This window comes from Boleophthalmus pectinirostris, unplaced genomic scaffold (assembly GCF_026225935.1).
Source record: "Boleophthalmus pectinirostris isolate CB_2022bp ecotype Guang Dong unplaced genomic scaffold, ASM2622593v1 HiC_scaffold_6, whole genome shotgun sequence".
In the NCBI taxonomy this organism is placed as follows: Eukaryota; Metazoa; Chordata; class Actinopteri; order Gobiiformes; family Gobiidae; genus Boleophthalmus; species Boleophthalmus pectinirostris.
The window spans coordinates 30,841,448-30,856,268 of record NW_026571447.1 but is presented as its reverse complement, the minus strand read 5'-3'; the positions used below and the strand labels follow the sequence as shown (position 1 = coordinate 30,856,268).

At 37.6% G+C, this 14,821-nt stretch overlaps 1 protein-coding gene across 2 annotated transcripts; it reads right to left on the bottom strand.

The window, feature by feature from the left end:
- Nucleotides 1–1,087: 1,087 nt before the first annotated feature.
- On the bottom strand, nt 1,088–14,438 carry tnfrsf1a (tumor necrosis factor receptor superfamily, member 1a). 2 transcript variants are annotated; one of them, XM_020927991.2, is made up of 10 exons: nt 13,990–14,438; nt 13,099–13,179; nt 11,586–11,676; nt 10,722–10,847; nt 10,155–10,310; nt 8,628–8,706; nt 8,024–8,073; nt 6,387–6,556; nt 5,735–5,855; nt 1,088–3,221 (listed from the first exon to the last, which is right to left on the bottom strand). In XM_020927991.2, exons 2-10 carry the CDS (start codon nt 13,150–13,152, stop codon nt 2,926–2,928), a joined length of 1,143 nt encoding a protein of 380 aa, XP_020783650.1. In that variant the 5' UTR covers nt 13,153–13,179; nt 13,990–14,438; the 3' UTR covers nt 1,088–2,925. The 2 variants fall into 2 exon arrangements, with proteins under 2 accessions (XP_020783650.1, XP_055019225.1); XM_055163250.1 differs by lacking the exon at nt 13,990–14,438 and adding an exon at nt 13,287–13,421.
- Between the last annotated feature and the right edge of the window lie 383 nt (nt 14,439–14,821).

Sequence of the window (14,821 nt, the reverse complement as noted above, 5' to 3'; positions counted from 1 at the left end):
CATTTAAAATAAAGCAGTAAACACAAAATATATTGTTTTAAAATGACATTGTTTGGAGAGAGTATGTATTGTAGGCTCTATGTAACCTATTTATGAATTATCCTAAAGTAAAAAAAACTGAAATATTTAATCATTTTTGCTTGTAGCATGTTAAATTACTGCATGTGTTCAACTTCCCTACAGCATTTGCATATTAACAGTAACATACGCCTGTTTCATGTCAATTAAACATGAATGTTTTTTAGGAAATTGTTATCTGAAATTTAGAATTACAATCAATGCACAAAAAGGAAAACCCCTTTCTTATCAAAGATTACAGGATGAAGTACTCAGTTTTGTTACTTGAGTAAAAGTACAAATACAGCTGCAAAAGATTACTCAAGGACAAATCTACTTGAGTAAAACTATTAAAGTACCTGTTTAAAAATGTACTTTAAGTGTAAAAAGAAACTGTTTTGCAGAGATGTTTTAAAAAGCAGTGATCCACATTTTTTTTTAATGCTGACGTTAAGGGATTCGATCAATTTCTTAATTTTTCCAAGCTGTTTTTGTCCATTTGTGCATTTGATTTGCTCAAATTTGTGATGTTAACTCAAATTAAATGTGCTAAAAAGTCACATAAGTCTCAGCCATTTCAGCAGGTCTAAAAACTATTAAGAAAAGTCCAGATCTAAAATGTTGTGAAATAGAAAGTACAGATGCATCCTCTCAAAATTAGTGAAGTAAAAGTAAAAAGTATGCACTGCAAAATGTATTTAAAAAGTAAAGTGAAGCAGATACCTATTACTGTAATTATACTTTTACTTTTATACTCTGTTGCATTCCTCAGCTGGTACAGCGCAGGCCATTTGGGTCACTTTGCAAGGAGGAAATTATATAGACAAGAGTAAATATATTCTCAATGTTTAATGAACGTGATGATTAGGTGGAATGTGGTTCTTCAAGCCCGTTTATGTCACACTAAAATCATAAAAAGCTCATTAGTCTCATACCCTTGCCAAGCTGTCAACAATTTCTAAGCATGTACAGAAAGATTTACAATTTCATATACAGTGAGTAGACAGAATTAATACCACAATATAGAAACTTATGTAATAATAACAATATATTTATTTTTTTTAAAAAATCACCAAATATAAAATTGATCTTTGCTGGTGGAATACATGTCTCTGTTACAGTAGGATTACAATACAACACTTATTAACACTGAGCAATTATAAAAGCGATAAAAATGGTTTGTGCTTGACTGTGTGTGATTCACTAACATGCCGAGACTGGTCTTAAGTTCCTGGCAGAGACGAAAATAGGTGTGTCCTGCTGTTTTTGTCTGTCATATGTGTAATGCTGAGATGATGGGGCTTAAAGGAATGCAAATTAGACTCTGGAAATCCTAAAGAGAGGGATTTTAAATGTCAAAGAGGACTACAAAACCCAGTTATTTTACAGCAGTCAGTAAAAATACATCACAATTGCACAGGAGAGTTTCAAAATATATAATCCTTTAAAAGCATAATGTTGAAATCCTGAGTTTATATTGACTATAAGAGGTCGCTGAAGTAGTGTCCTTGCTTCACTTCACTGTGATTGGTTAAATCCACCTGTCAATCACGCACTCATCGTGAAAGAAAGAGGCCGAGCGATAGGAGGAACGAGTGAGGAACAGTGTCCGAGTTTGAGCACACAGCTGGATTATACAGAGAAGCAATCAGTCCATCCAAAATATTGAATTGTTTCTGGATAATAATATGCTTTGTTAATATATCCTTGGTTTCAGAAAAATTAGCACCGTTGGCATGGCAATAAACGATTCAAAACTAAATATTGCATCTTCTGAAAGGTGAAAAGTGTTCAGAATGGCACCTATAAACAGGAAGTCAAAACCCATGATGCAGTTAGTTTCACATCTTGGTTCACTTGTGCACAAATTACGTTAAGGCCACAGTCACACGCACCACACTGAAACTGGAACAAAACCTGAAATTAAACCAAGACCAGACCAGGACTAAACCCGGACCAAGTGAACCCACTCCAATACCAATCCCGCACCTAACTTACAAAATATATAATCTATTTTCAACAGTAACAGTTCTTTGCATCTAAGGAAAACAGCAAAACAGTGCAACGTGTCCTCATCTTGTCCTATTTAACTCCTAGGATTACTGCATGAGAATGTTGGTTGTGTACAATAAAACAGCTTTTTAAACAGTACTTGGCTTATTTGTTGAATATTATCCTGACCTGTCTTTGCTTTCAGTCATGTTAAAATAATATTCTCACAAAAAAAACAAAAAAAAAACTTGGAACTGGAGTTGTATTTTGTCTCATTAATGCATGCATGTTTGAGCAATCCCTGCCAAGAAGTGCTCCTCCATGTTTTTAAAGTCCATTCCTTACATGTTCTGATCATTTATGTGTGCCTCTTTAAAGCTGCTTTAAAGCCCATGTCGTTGTCAGCCAGCAGAGGGCGCAGTAATTGTCTGACATGTACTGTGGTTATGGCAGTATTACTTCTCTATAGACTTTTACATTCTCATATACAAAAAATATTTAAAAAATACAAAGGGTAAGGTGCACAAAAGTATTTAAAGCTGCACTAGTAACCTTTTTGGTCAAAGGTCCGCCTTGTTATTGCTGTGCTTTGCCTGAATTGTTCCACAATATGGCATTATATTTACATATATTGCATTTATTTAGGTGTTTATACAGCTCAAAAATATATACAAAAACATTCTCCACAGATCTGAGCTACAACTCAGTCTGATGGCATCACCTGCTTTCCTCTGAGTCCATAGAAATAGATAATGCCATACTGTGAAACATTCTAAGCAATGCAATATCATCTCCGTGGCGACATAGTGCACCTTTAAAAAGCATAATGCAGGTTTTTTTGGTCACGTTGCTCCATGTTGAAGTGCGTCGAAAAATTCACGGAAGGTTAAACTTTGTCTCGAGCTCCTGCGCCGTCTGCTCCAGGTGCATCAGTCTCAGTTTGTCCAGCAGCTCTTGCATTCGTGGCAGGTGCAGCACCTGTCCACCCCCCGGACAGGTGACGCTGCGCTGCTCCGCCCAGGCCCTGAGCATCTGGTAGTGGGCCTCCTTTGTCGAGCGGTGGTCCAGCTCGGCGCGCTCGATCACAATGTCGCTGACCCCCAAAGAACGCACCAACTGTTTGATCTGCAGCACGGGCACGAGATCCAACACGGAGTAGATCAGCTCTGCCACTGCACACACAAACAACACAATTAATAAATCCATAATCAATAAAATAAATAATGATCAATAAGGAAAAATATGTAACAAAAACAGAGAGTTGTGTTTACACAGTCGAGCATTTCCTCTATTACCACATGGTGTCACAAGGTAGAACAGAGCATTTTGTTTTCGGTGTGTTTTCAGTATGAAAGAAGAACTCGGCCTAAATATGCAGGGTTTGTGTTTCGAACGTGTGTGAATGAAACAAAACAAAAAAACTCCAGGTATGTTTTCGAAGAGGAACCATTATAACAGATTACAAAATAGATAGCAACAAACAATAATAACAAACAAATGCAGTCAATATTACTCAACATTGCTTCATAATATGGTGCAATAAAGACTAAAATTAAATACAGAAAAAAAACAATGTAGAAATGTGTAAATAATTAAAGCCCCACCGTGTAACTTTTGGCCAACAAACAGACTGTACTAAAAGCATGTCATGTTTGTTTGACTCTTATTTGGCCCGGAAACGTTGTTCCTTTGGCTATAATATTTCACAGAATACAATAAAATGTATCTGTGTTGTTTTAAATAATAAAAAAAAAACATAAATTCAAAAACCATATAGGAGCAACCATAAGAAATAAAACATCTACATGAATCACTATTAGCACAGCAAAATTAAAAATACGACTTGCATAAATAGAAAAAAACTGCCTCTGCCTTCCTTAAAGTGTTTTTTGTTTTGTTTTGTTTTGTTTTTTGCATTAGCCCTGTTACTGGAGAGATCAAAACTATTCTTAAATCCAGTGGGCCAATTGTGCTGTGATAGAAAATGATTAATCAATTTGTTACACATTTCCTGTGACAGGCTGAAGTACACATTTTACTATAACATAGTTCAGATCATTATATTTAAGATTTTGCTTATGTGTTTTTACCCAGTTTGGCCAATTTTAGGTTTCAGATTTTACTTCTTGGTGGGAAATTCCCGAGCAACCATGCATAGTAGATGAAAACTTCTCTAATATACACAGAAGTTATTGTCTGTAATAAAAATTGGACTAGAACGCTCTCTTTTCCTGTAATTTTGTAATTTTCAATATATTTTTTAACTTTTCTTCAGAAATTCTTCTTGGTTGGTGTAAACCTATAATTGATACTCAATATTTAATATATTTACAACAGGTATTATCACACATTATCACCAAATTAAGTCAAAATTAGAGAGTCCTGTCATATGCGGTTTAAGTGAAGTTAATATGATTGAGTGAGATTCAGGAGCAGGACCAAACCTCAGCCTCCCTCTCCTCTCCAGCGAACCACAGCTCACCTCGACCACACTTCTAATCTCCCAGAAGCAGCCTATCACATCAACTCAGTTTGTCTCAGTTATCTACAACTGAACCACTGCATTTGGCTGAGGTTCAGATGATCACAACTTTCTATAGGCCAATATTACTTGATACAGATGGGGAGTAGCCAAAATTAGTTCTTAAGTTTTGTAAATAATTGAAAATACCAGGTTCAGCATTTATGAATTTACCTTTTGGATATTTCCTGGTAAAGCACATGTACCATATTTTTCGGACTATAAGTCGCATTTTTTTTCATGGTTTGGGTGGTCCTGCGACTTATACCCCAAAGCGTTAATAAAGTTAATATATTAAAATTTTCACACTGACAGCCACGAGAGGGCGCTCTAGTCTTGTGTGTCAGTATCTGCTGCTCGTATTACTCCTGTACCACTGTCACTTCACTCTACTGTGCATGTCTCCTGCAGAAAAAGCCTCTGTCCTGCTGCAAGTAGTGAATTATTCAACCCAAAATGGTAAACAAGCAGCAGAAAGAAAGTTTGGAGTGAGCAAGAAACTTGTGAGAGACTGGCAGAAACCGGGGATGAACAACACAGCTTCATGCTAACCGGGAGAGTGCGTCATGCAACTTTCCTGGAAGTCATTGGATGGATCAACTAGAACTGATGCTGAGTCTGACGACAGCTACACAGAAATAAGAGGCACTCTGTTTACCTCCGGAAGTCATGGAGTTGCTCAGAAGTGACACAGAGGAAGAATTATTCAGTGGATTTAGTGATTTGGAGTGAGATGGAGAGTTTGGTAAACATGTTCTGTTGTTTATGCTATAGTTATCTGAAGAACTGTTCATATGTGACGCTAACATACAAGACGCCTATTCGACCTGTTCTTTATTCTATTGCTATTACTGTAACTTGCCTTTCAAGATGAAATGTTGGTTCCTGGTCTCTGATTTTATAAAATAAATTTCATCCAAAAAAGTGCAACTTATAGTCCAGTTCGACTTATATATGTTTTTTTCTTCTTCATTACGCATTTTTTGACTGGTGCGATTTATACTCCAGAGTGACTTATAGTCAAAAAAAATATGGTAATCAATAGTTAAAACGTCATCAAACTCAAGAATCTGAAAACCACCTAAACTGGTACCAATCACTTCTTACATCTTTGTTTATGGGCATCCACATTTTGTCATTAAAAGCACGTGAGAAGTGTCTTACTCTTTACTTCCAGGGGGACACAGTCGGGCAGGTTAGACTGCTCCAGGCTCATCACACTGAGGGGCACCTCCTGAGACTGAAGACACTGGGTTAAAGGCTCGTCACAATGGACTGTAAGCTCCTGTCAATCAAAGAACAAACAAAAGAGTGAATGCTTTTGGAAATCACATTTTCTGACCAATATTGATTTTTAACAGAGTGCACAGTGTAATTTTTCTGATCGAGGGTACCCCATTTAGTCATTTCCATGGACATGCTATTTCTTTACATTGCATCTTCCACGGTATGGCATTCAATAACAAATGTTTAAATTTCTCAAAAACACAAAAAAAAGCCTCTCCACAGACCTGACCTATAACTAAGCATCGTTGCATCAACTTTTTGGTCAAGACATTTAAAGCAATACTGTGGAACATACCAAGCAATGCAATAAGCTCTCAAAGGAGACAAGATTAGACCAAGTTACAGGTCAGATCTGTGGAGAAGAGACCTTGTTTACAGAAGGAATGTGTGTTTTTCAAGGTACTTTGTGCAATAAAACACCTGCAATTGAATAGTTTACTGTCTTTAAGTTATTGAAGTGCCTGATGTTAAAACATAACATCAGTTTTCTATTGGAGAAAACGTGATCCAATAATAATCCAAATCAAACCTCGAATGTTTGTGGAGTCTCTCTGAACTGAGAGGAGGACAGCAGCTGTCTCGTAGTTTGACGTTTTGTAGCAAAGTGTGTAACAGTAACCACCAGCACCAATGTGACTATGACGGCCACACTCACTCCAGCGATCACGTTTATGAGAGAGGAATGTGACACTGGTATAACTGTGAAAGAAAACATAGATTACCTTTAATTATAACGATCACAGTGGATAGATAGTAGGCTGCTAATTTAGCCAGAGACTTTTAGCATTGCATATTCATCAACATTTACTGTCAAGGTCTATAAAAAGGGTTTAAAATACACTTCACTGAAACAGACCAGACACTTCCTTGTATTTCTTTAAAGTAATTTCAATATAAAAAGCACTTGTAAAAGAACATTATTAGTTGACCTTAAATAATAACTATTATAATGCATTGGTGGTACAGCTACTTCTGAACACAGAGCTCTAGAGCTGCATTACAACATCATTTAATAATAATATGTGTGGTAAATAAAAAAGCAGTGGAGGTGTTTTAGAGAGCCTCCTGATTGGTTAATGCTTAAGAAAGAACCTAACCACCAGTCTGTATGGAGAGAATGACTCATTGACAAGCTCATAAAAGGCCCTACAAGTGTGAAGCATTATTTTTATTTCATTTACTTCTACTTTAAAGTATTTTAGCTCTGTACTTTCTACTTTACACCATTTCTGATCTATGTTACAATGTTGTTTCCTCATCAAAAACACACCTAGAGTTGTGTTTTGTTTCATTCACACACTTAACACAAAAAATCTTGCATATTTAGGGCATGGTCTCCTCTCAAAACAGAAAACACTTTAATACAGGAAGTGCTCCACTGTGTTTTTAAATCCCACGCACCTTCACTGTGATAATCAAAAGGTAAAAGGTAAATGTTAACTTGAAAACTACTGCACTTTGAGCTTTGGAAGTATAAACAGACTAATAATAACCCTAACCCTAATGAAACAAAATACAACTTCGAGTATGTTTTTGGAGAGGAAACAGCTTTTACAACATATAGGACGTTTAAGGAACTGTAAGTAGCCTGCACTAGCACTGATTAAGGATTTGGCTGCACTGGGGTTTAGGAGACACTATTTAAATCAGAGTACTTTTGGGTTTAAACTAACTGGAGTTCAGGACTGAAACTGGTCAAAGGTCAAGGTAAAGGTTTAATAAAGCATATTTAAAATAACTAAAACACAAAATAACAATGACAAAAATGGGAAAATAGTGGGTAAAAACCAACAGCGCTCAGCTTGTTCAACTGGCTGAGACAAGCTGCTTTCTGATTGGAGAGTCATCTTAAGGCCCAAAACAACAAATTATAGTATAAACAAATTGAACATCATGTCCAGTGTTTTTATAATTAAGAATAAAGCATTTTAATAGATAAGAATAAAACTTAATTTGATTTGAACATGTTTATACTGTATTAGGGGACACAGATCGAAATCAAAATCTTACATACTTTAATCCTTTAACTGGACTGAAAATAATCAGTCAAACTTTATTTATAGAGAGCTTTTCATACAAAAAAATGCAACACAAAGCGCTTTAAGTCAGAAAAGTATTCAGAGTTTTGGTTTAGAGGCTTTTAAAAGTATGGCCCATTCAAATTACCTCTGGACAGCTCTTCTTTTGGGCAGTGGTCTAAGCAGTCTTTGGTACAACTGTGAAAAAGAGGGAAATGTTCATCACTAAAGGAGGAAGCAGAACAATGTGAGAGGAAGAGATAAACAGAAGTGCACAGGAGAGGTGAAACTTTGTGTTCTAACTACATATCCTACACTGACCACTGTAAAAACATACATGTATAGGTTGGCTGGAGTAGTTGAGTGATTAAGTTAGTTTAGTCTCAATTATTTATCTTCAAAATTTCATACGTCTAACCAGTACACATTTTTGCATAATCCTACGTGGTTTAGTCCACATACCAAAAACATTTTTTCAGGAAATGGGAAAAAAATGAAACTGAAACCAACTAATGCAATGAGTCAGCACAGGTTAAAAAAAAACTGAACTAAAGCTAAAATGTTTCATATAATTATCCAAAGCCGAGGATTTTTTATTTGAATAAAAAAACATATTTTTTAGTGGATTAGGTGTCACTTTTTTATTGCTGACAGTTATGGAATTATTAAGTTAAGCTGTCCAACACACTTCCCCAATGGAGTATCTAAAATAGACTAAACCAAATAAGGCAACATGACTAAAGGCTTCCTACCCAGTGCAGGGCAGACACTTGTTCTTCTCTCTATAGTAGCCGTCTTTACATTTACACTCAGTTTTTGAGTCGGGGGTACCTGAAACACACAGAAAAAGGCCAGAAAAAGGTTAAAATTACTTCAGTTTGTAATATTAATCTGCATTTGAGAAATTTCCAATTCATAATCTAAATTCATTGTTTACATCTTGGGTCAGTTTGTTTTCTTGATGCAAAATTTGAATTCATAAACAACTTTTCAGCACATTTACTCTCACACTAAATAAATATTCAGAATCCTTGAATTAAATATTTTTGCAAATAATACGTGAACAAAATGAATTAAGAATTTTATGCCTGCCTCTAACCAAAACTCAGATACACTTCAAAGAAAAAACATGAGATTTGGGAAATTTTCAAACAAAATGCCTTATTCTCAATAGAAAACATTAAATGATTTGTTTTGATGAGTTTTTCTTCTATAACAAGTCAGTAGGCTAGACTGATTCATCATCCAGTTTCACGTCGTAGTACCTGTCTGACTTCGCAGCGTTAGGATTTGTTCGCTCGACGGTAGGCAGGTACTTTTTTTATTTAACCAATCGCTGCTGTTTGGTCGTGACGTATGTAATGCGCCGCTAACTGGTATATTAAGCTTTTCCCAAATCCCGTAGGAAGAATAACGTCTTTCCCCTTGATAAAATTCATAAAACATTCTCTTTGTTCCAGCTTAAAATCCTCGATCTCGGGAATCGTTGCAAACACAGAATGTATGGCTCTTCGCTGATTGGCTGGTGCCCAAACTCACACTTCCAGAGTTCTTGCAAACCGTCTATTGCATTCCAATTTCTGACCTAGTCGCTGGAGAGAAATGAAATTAAGCGGAGACACTAGGTTGCGCCAGCTATTAGTAAGCTACAAGAAAGTATAAATACAACTGAATACATTTTTAGCAGTGTCTTATCTTAGAAACAAGATCAGAAACATCTTAATGTGCATCATGTAAAACAAATCTGAATAAGGCAAAAAAAATACCCAAGAGATGAACTTAACTTAAAGGAACGATATGTAAGATTTTGATTTAAATGACCTATCTGTGTCCCCAGATATAAGATAAACATGTTCAAATAAACTGTAGCCTTTACTGTTAACAATTGTCATGCTGATTTATTGTACAAAAACCTTGGGCATGATGGCCAAGACAACATGTCTATATGATAATTTGGTGTTTTGGTTCTCCAGAAGATTATCCAATCAGAAAGCAGACTCTCTCACGACTCTCTCATTTGGGTTGCCAGTTTCAAGGCTAAAATCTAGTTGGTTTAAACCTGAAATGCCTCTCTCTAATCTGAATCTGAATCCTCACTATAAACAGTTATCCAACTGTGCTTCTGTAGCTGCAGTACATGATGTCTATATCCTGAGAATGAAACCAGTTCAATTAAATTGTGACTGTAGTACCTTTTTAAAACAGAGAGCACAAGCTACATAAAGTTCCTTTAAGTAACTTCTAGATATTTCTTTTTGCATTGCTTTTGTCATTCTTACATTTCTTGGTTTCTTGTTCGTTTTCTTTACAGGTTGGGCACTCGAGGCACTGGTATTTGTAGGTGTCTATGTTGGATTTGTAGTATCCATCCATGCAGCGGCACACTGTGTCCTTGTTCTTCTGACACTTTGACACTTCAATTTCAAAGAACTGTGCTGTGGATAAGAGAATACCACATAGCAAAACATGAATATCAAAACTGAAGATCTACATCTCCAATGCTCAAAAAGCTCTATTCCACCTTGTGATGTCATGAAGCTATAGTCTTGAAGTTAACAGCTATTTTTTACTTTTGGTTCAGTATAGATTGGAAATTCTAGGGTTGAAATCATCCAAATGACTCTAGTGAAGGTGTATGGAGCATAAAAATACAATGGAGCACCACATGACATCACAAGGTGAAAATGTGTGTTTTCCATTTGAGAGAACATTTGTGTGTTAAACATGTGTGAAAGAAACAAAACACAACTCTAGTTATCTTAATTAAATATAGTTTAATATAATCCCTTTAAACTATAGGCTCTTTAGCTTGATGATGTCACATAACCTTGGTGATGTAATCTTACATTTGCAGATTCTGCAGGAGCGACAGTTACGAGAGTAGTTTGGTTTGTCCATGAACTGTCCACTGGGGCAGACTGCACAGGTGGTCCTCTCATTTGGCCCATGGCAGGGGTCCACAAGCTTATAACCTGTGAATAAGACATAAAGAGCTTGGTTAATTCAGATTATTTGTATTTGCTTTTAGGGACTGCTATGACCACCATATTGTTGTATTGACTGTATTGTAATAGTGTGTTATTTTTATTTGTTCTGTGTTGTAACTTCTTGATGTGAAGCAGGTGTGACTTCCTTGTGTGTGAAGGGTGCTATATACAGACATTTGCTTGCTTGCAAACATTACTGCACATGGACGTGTTAAAGGCTGTGGTCACACTTGCACACATATCACATCAAACATGAGAATAAACTAAGACTAAACCCAGGGTTAAACCTGGACCAAATCTAAACCAGGACCAAAATGGGCTCAAATCAGAACAAGCGGGAATGCACCCTAAAATGTACAATGTGCATGGAGCAACAGCTCGGACAAAATTCTTTTGCTGTGTCTTTAGACACTTCACCCACCTTGCCTAGTATGACGGTGGTGTGTGTGAGTGTTGGTGCTGGTCAGAGGCTGATGGCAAAGACTGACAGCCTTGCTCCTGTCAGTCTGCCCTAGGGCAGCTGTGGCTAGCTTGTAGAATCTTGAAAGCCGCTATATAAATCTATTGCATTAAAAAAACTTTGACCAAATTATTTCAATATGAATAATTGTTATAATTTAATATTATTTATAATTGTGATTAAAAATAATAAAATATCTTGTGAAATTTTTCATCCCAAATGCAAATGATGAGATAGCTCCTTGTTGGAGTTTGACCACACACCTGCACGACATTTTTCACAGCAAAGATTGTCATCTGTTTTAAACTCTAGTTCCTTCTGGCACTGGCTCACAGCAGCAGGGATGGACAGGACCTGGGGACAGACACAAGTGAACACAATCAGGGGACAGTAGCCAAACAAAAATATTAAACATTGATCGATACTAAAACTAGATTCAGAACTTGATACTCATTTAAGCAGGTATCAATTAGAGCCCGACTGATATATCGGTTGGCCGATATTATCGGCTGATATGGGCACCTCGAGGCATATCGGCTATAGGCCGATATGCTTGCTGATAGGGGCCGATATTTCACGTGGGCATGTGATACGTCGTTAAAAATCTTAGACTCTCTACATTCTGTTCATTTAATCCAATTTACAGACAGATAAATGTCCTAATATGTGGCTCCACATCAGTATTTATCTACGGAGTCATTTATCCGTGCGTGTGTCCGTATTGTCCCTGAACACACCATAGAGTCACGTCACTCACGTGCGTTTGTTTACATCCGCAGACACAGATCCAAACATTGAGATTGTATTCTTTTTACGGACAATCGGTTTGAGTCTGAATTAAAAGGACATTCATTAGTGCAGACTTGTGATGTGGGAGGAGCCTGTGTGAGCGGTGAGTGTTGGAAATATGTCGACTTTGAAGCTAGTTTTGGTCATTTGTTATGGGTTAGCTGCTGTAGCTCCCGCACATAAACAGACTGTTTTCTATTGGTCTGTTCTAAAGTGACTGCATTGGCCGTATATTTGTTACTGGACCAGCACTGATATGTAAATGAGCTGTGAACAGACGTGTGAATTATGACATTTGCGCATATAATTAATTACCGCGGCGCGCAGCATTTACGGCTAAAGGGTAATAGCGCTAGTTTCTTTACTAGTTATATTTTTAAACTATTTCATATTTTTTGTTCATCATCATCAAAAATCTGACTCTAATTGTAATTAAAACTAGTATCGAAACAAGTCACATTCACAGGAGGGAAATTAAAGGTGCACTGTGTAACTTTTCTGGAGAGGGCCTGCACTCCATGGACATGTTAATGCTTTGGTTTAAATGTTCCACAGTACGGTATTACATTAATCTGTCTTGCATTTCTTCAACTACAGGTGTTAAAAAATCATCCACTCTTACTGTGAGTGGGGTCGCCTCTCCACAAATCTAACCCGTAATTTGGCTTGCAAGTTGCCATGGAGATTCAGAAGATTATGGCCATACTGCGGAACATTGTAGGCACATCTCCATGGAGACAAGCAGGTGACGGAACCCTCCACGGGACAAGTTACACAGTGCACCTTTAACCTTTACTGAATAGTTTAGAATGAGCTGTTTGTATCTTGAGCTGTATCAGAACAACAAGTGTTAAATAAGACTGTGGTATCGGAATCAGTATCGAGTCTATTCCTTAGTATCGAAATCAAGCTTGAAATTTTTGTATCGTGACAACACTAGGGAAAATCCTAAATGTGATTATTTGGGTATCTGGGTCAATTCCTCACCAAGAGAAGCAGAATGGATATAATTAAATGTCGGTTCTTCCCCGGCACTTCCATGGTCCACTTCAATCCATCAGGAGCAACCTGCAAAACATTTAGACACCAGATCAACAAAACCACAATGAACAGAGCAATGAATGATATGAATGACATGTTGTATAATATTAAAGATGCACCATGTAACTTTTCACCTGATTGTCTCTATGGAGAAGTAATTCTTTTATGCAGTCTGGCATTAAACGCATCTGTTTCCATGACCCCACTCACAGGAAAAAAGTGTGTTCAAGGTATTTTTTTCAGCAATAAAAACTTCTGTAACTGAATAAATGCAAGATAGATAGGTTTAATGCAATACTGTGGAACATTCCAGCAAAGAATAACATCTCCATCGGGACAAGCATATGTGGGCCCCCTACCAGAAAAGTTACATAGTGCACATTGAAGTTGCTTGAGAGCTTGAGCTTTGGCAAAATAAATGAGTAGATGTAAACCGATTGTTGATATTTTATGGGCTATAACCAGGATAAAAATCACCATAAAAGTCAGTGTTAATGCAGAGTCTATTACAGGCCCTTGTCACATGCACTGTAAAGCACTGCGCTCCAATTGCACAATACTCCGCTGTCTGCGCCACTGGTTCGGTCGCTTTCCCCTTTCCCCACTGTCACAGAGAAGAGCACCCATACCATACAAAGACACGACACGTACACAGCTGTAAAGAGTTTGTATCAGCTGGGATTTTACATATGGCGTGTAAGAAAAACGCCTAATGACTACATTAACTTTACATTGGTTTCGTTTTGTTTCGCACCACAGAACGCCCACTCCTCAGCCTCAAGTCCGATATGAATCTTCTTTCCCACAATGAGACACAGACACTTTACCGTCACTTACCTGAGTCTGAGCACGGCACGCGGACAGGTGGGTTCCTTCACCTGCTCCCCATTTTCACAGATAACTCCACTTCAGGGGAAATGAAAAATTGAGCTACTTGGTTAAAGCAGAGAAGCAGCGCTTTGCCCCTTGCTACAGACAAACGCGGGGCGGGCCTAGACGGGAAATAGCTGCGTCACGTCGCTGTTTCAAGGAATTATGAAGTCTGGCAAGAAGATACTTGTGGAGGGAAAACAACTCATGCTCTATGGCAAGGAATGCCCGGGCAGGAGATACAACTGCACTTATGCCATACGCGCGCAAACCAAAAACAATGACCCGAGCTACAAGAGCCGAAAGTCCTCAGTATGGCGCCTGGTTAGTGTTTAGTGCACCTAATAATGTGCATATTGGCCCCGTGTTTTAAGATCACATTATTGAAAAACTGCTTTTCTGTGTCTTGCGGAAGAGGTCGCTGTGCCGTACACAGTCTTCCGTAGAAAACCCACATAAACCCACATCCTCCAGCACAGAGTTCAAGTGGCTCTCAGAGAAACGCTACAACCAAACTGTGACTCTCAGGACGTGCACGTGCACACACGTTGGGTTTGCGCGCGCGGTCACGCACAGGCCCCTGACCGCAGCCCTCGTGCTCAAGCGGAATTACTAGTTTACTACAGGCAGTGTACATTTAGCCTTAAATATAGTTCCATGAAAACGACCGACTGCTCATCTATGTTATGATTAAACCTTCGTCTAATTACGGTCAAACATCTTAAAATGAAACCTATAATGAAGTAATTTACTGCATAGGCCCTTTTAGGCACAGTCATTTGTGTGCCACAGTGAAAGA

What these genes read in the sequence shown, in the direction of transcription:
- tnfrsf1a (XM_055163250.1), bottom strand. Translation starts at nt 13,340, where the DNA reads ATGCGTTTAATGCCAGACTGCATAAAAGAATTACTTCTCCATAGAGAC. An exon ending in TATCCATTCTGCTTCTCTTG is followed by an intron (nt 11,677 to 13,098) that starts GTGAGGAATTGA and finishes GTCTGTCCCCAG; the next exon opens with GTCCTGTCCATCCCTGCTGC. An exon ending in AGACTCCACAAACATTCGAG is followed by an intron (nt 5,856 to 6,386) that starts GTTTGATTTGGA and finishes TTTGATTGACAG; the next exon opens with GAGCTTACAGTCCATTGTGA.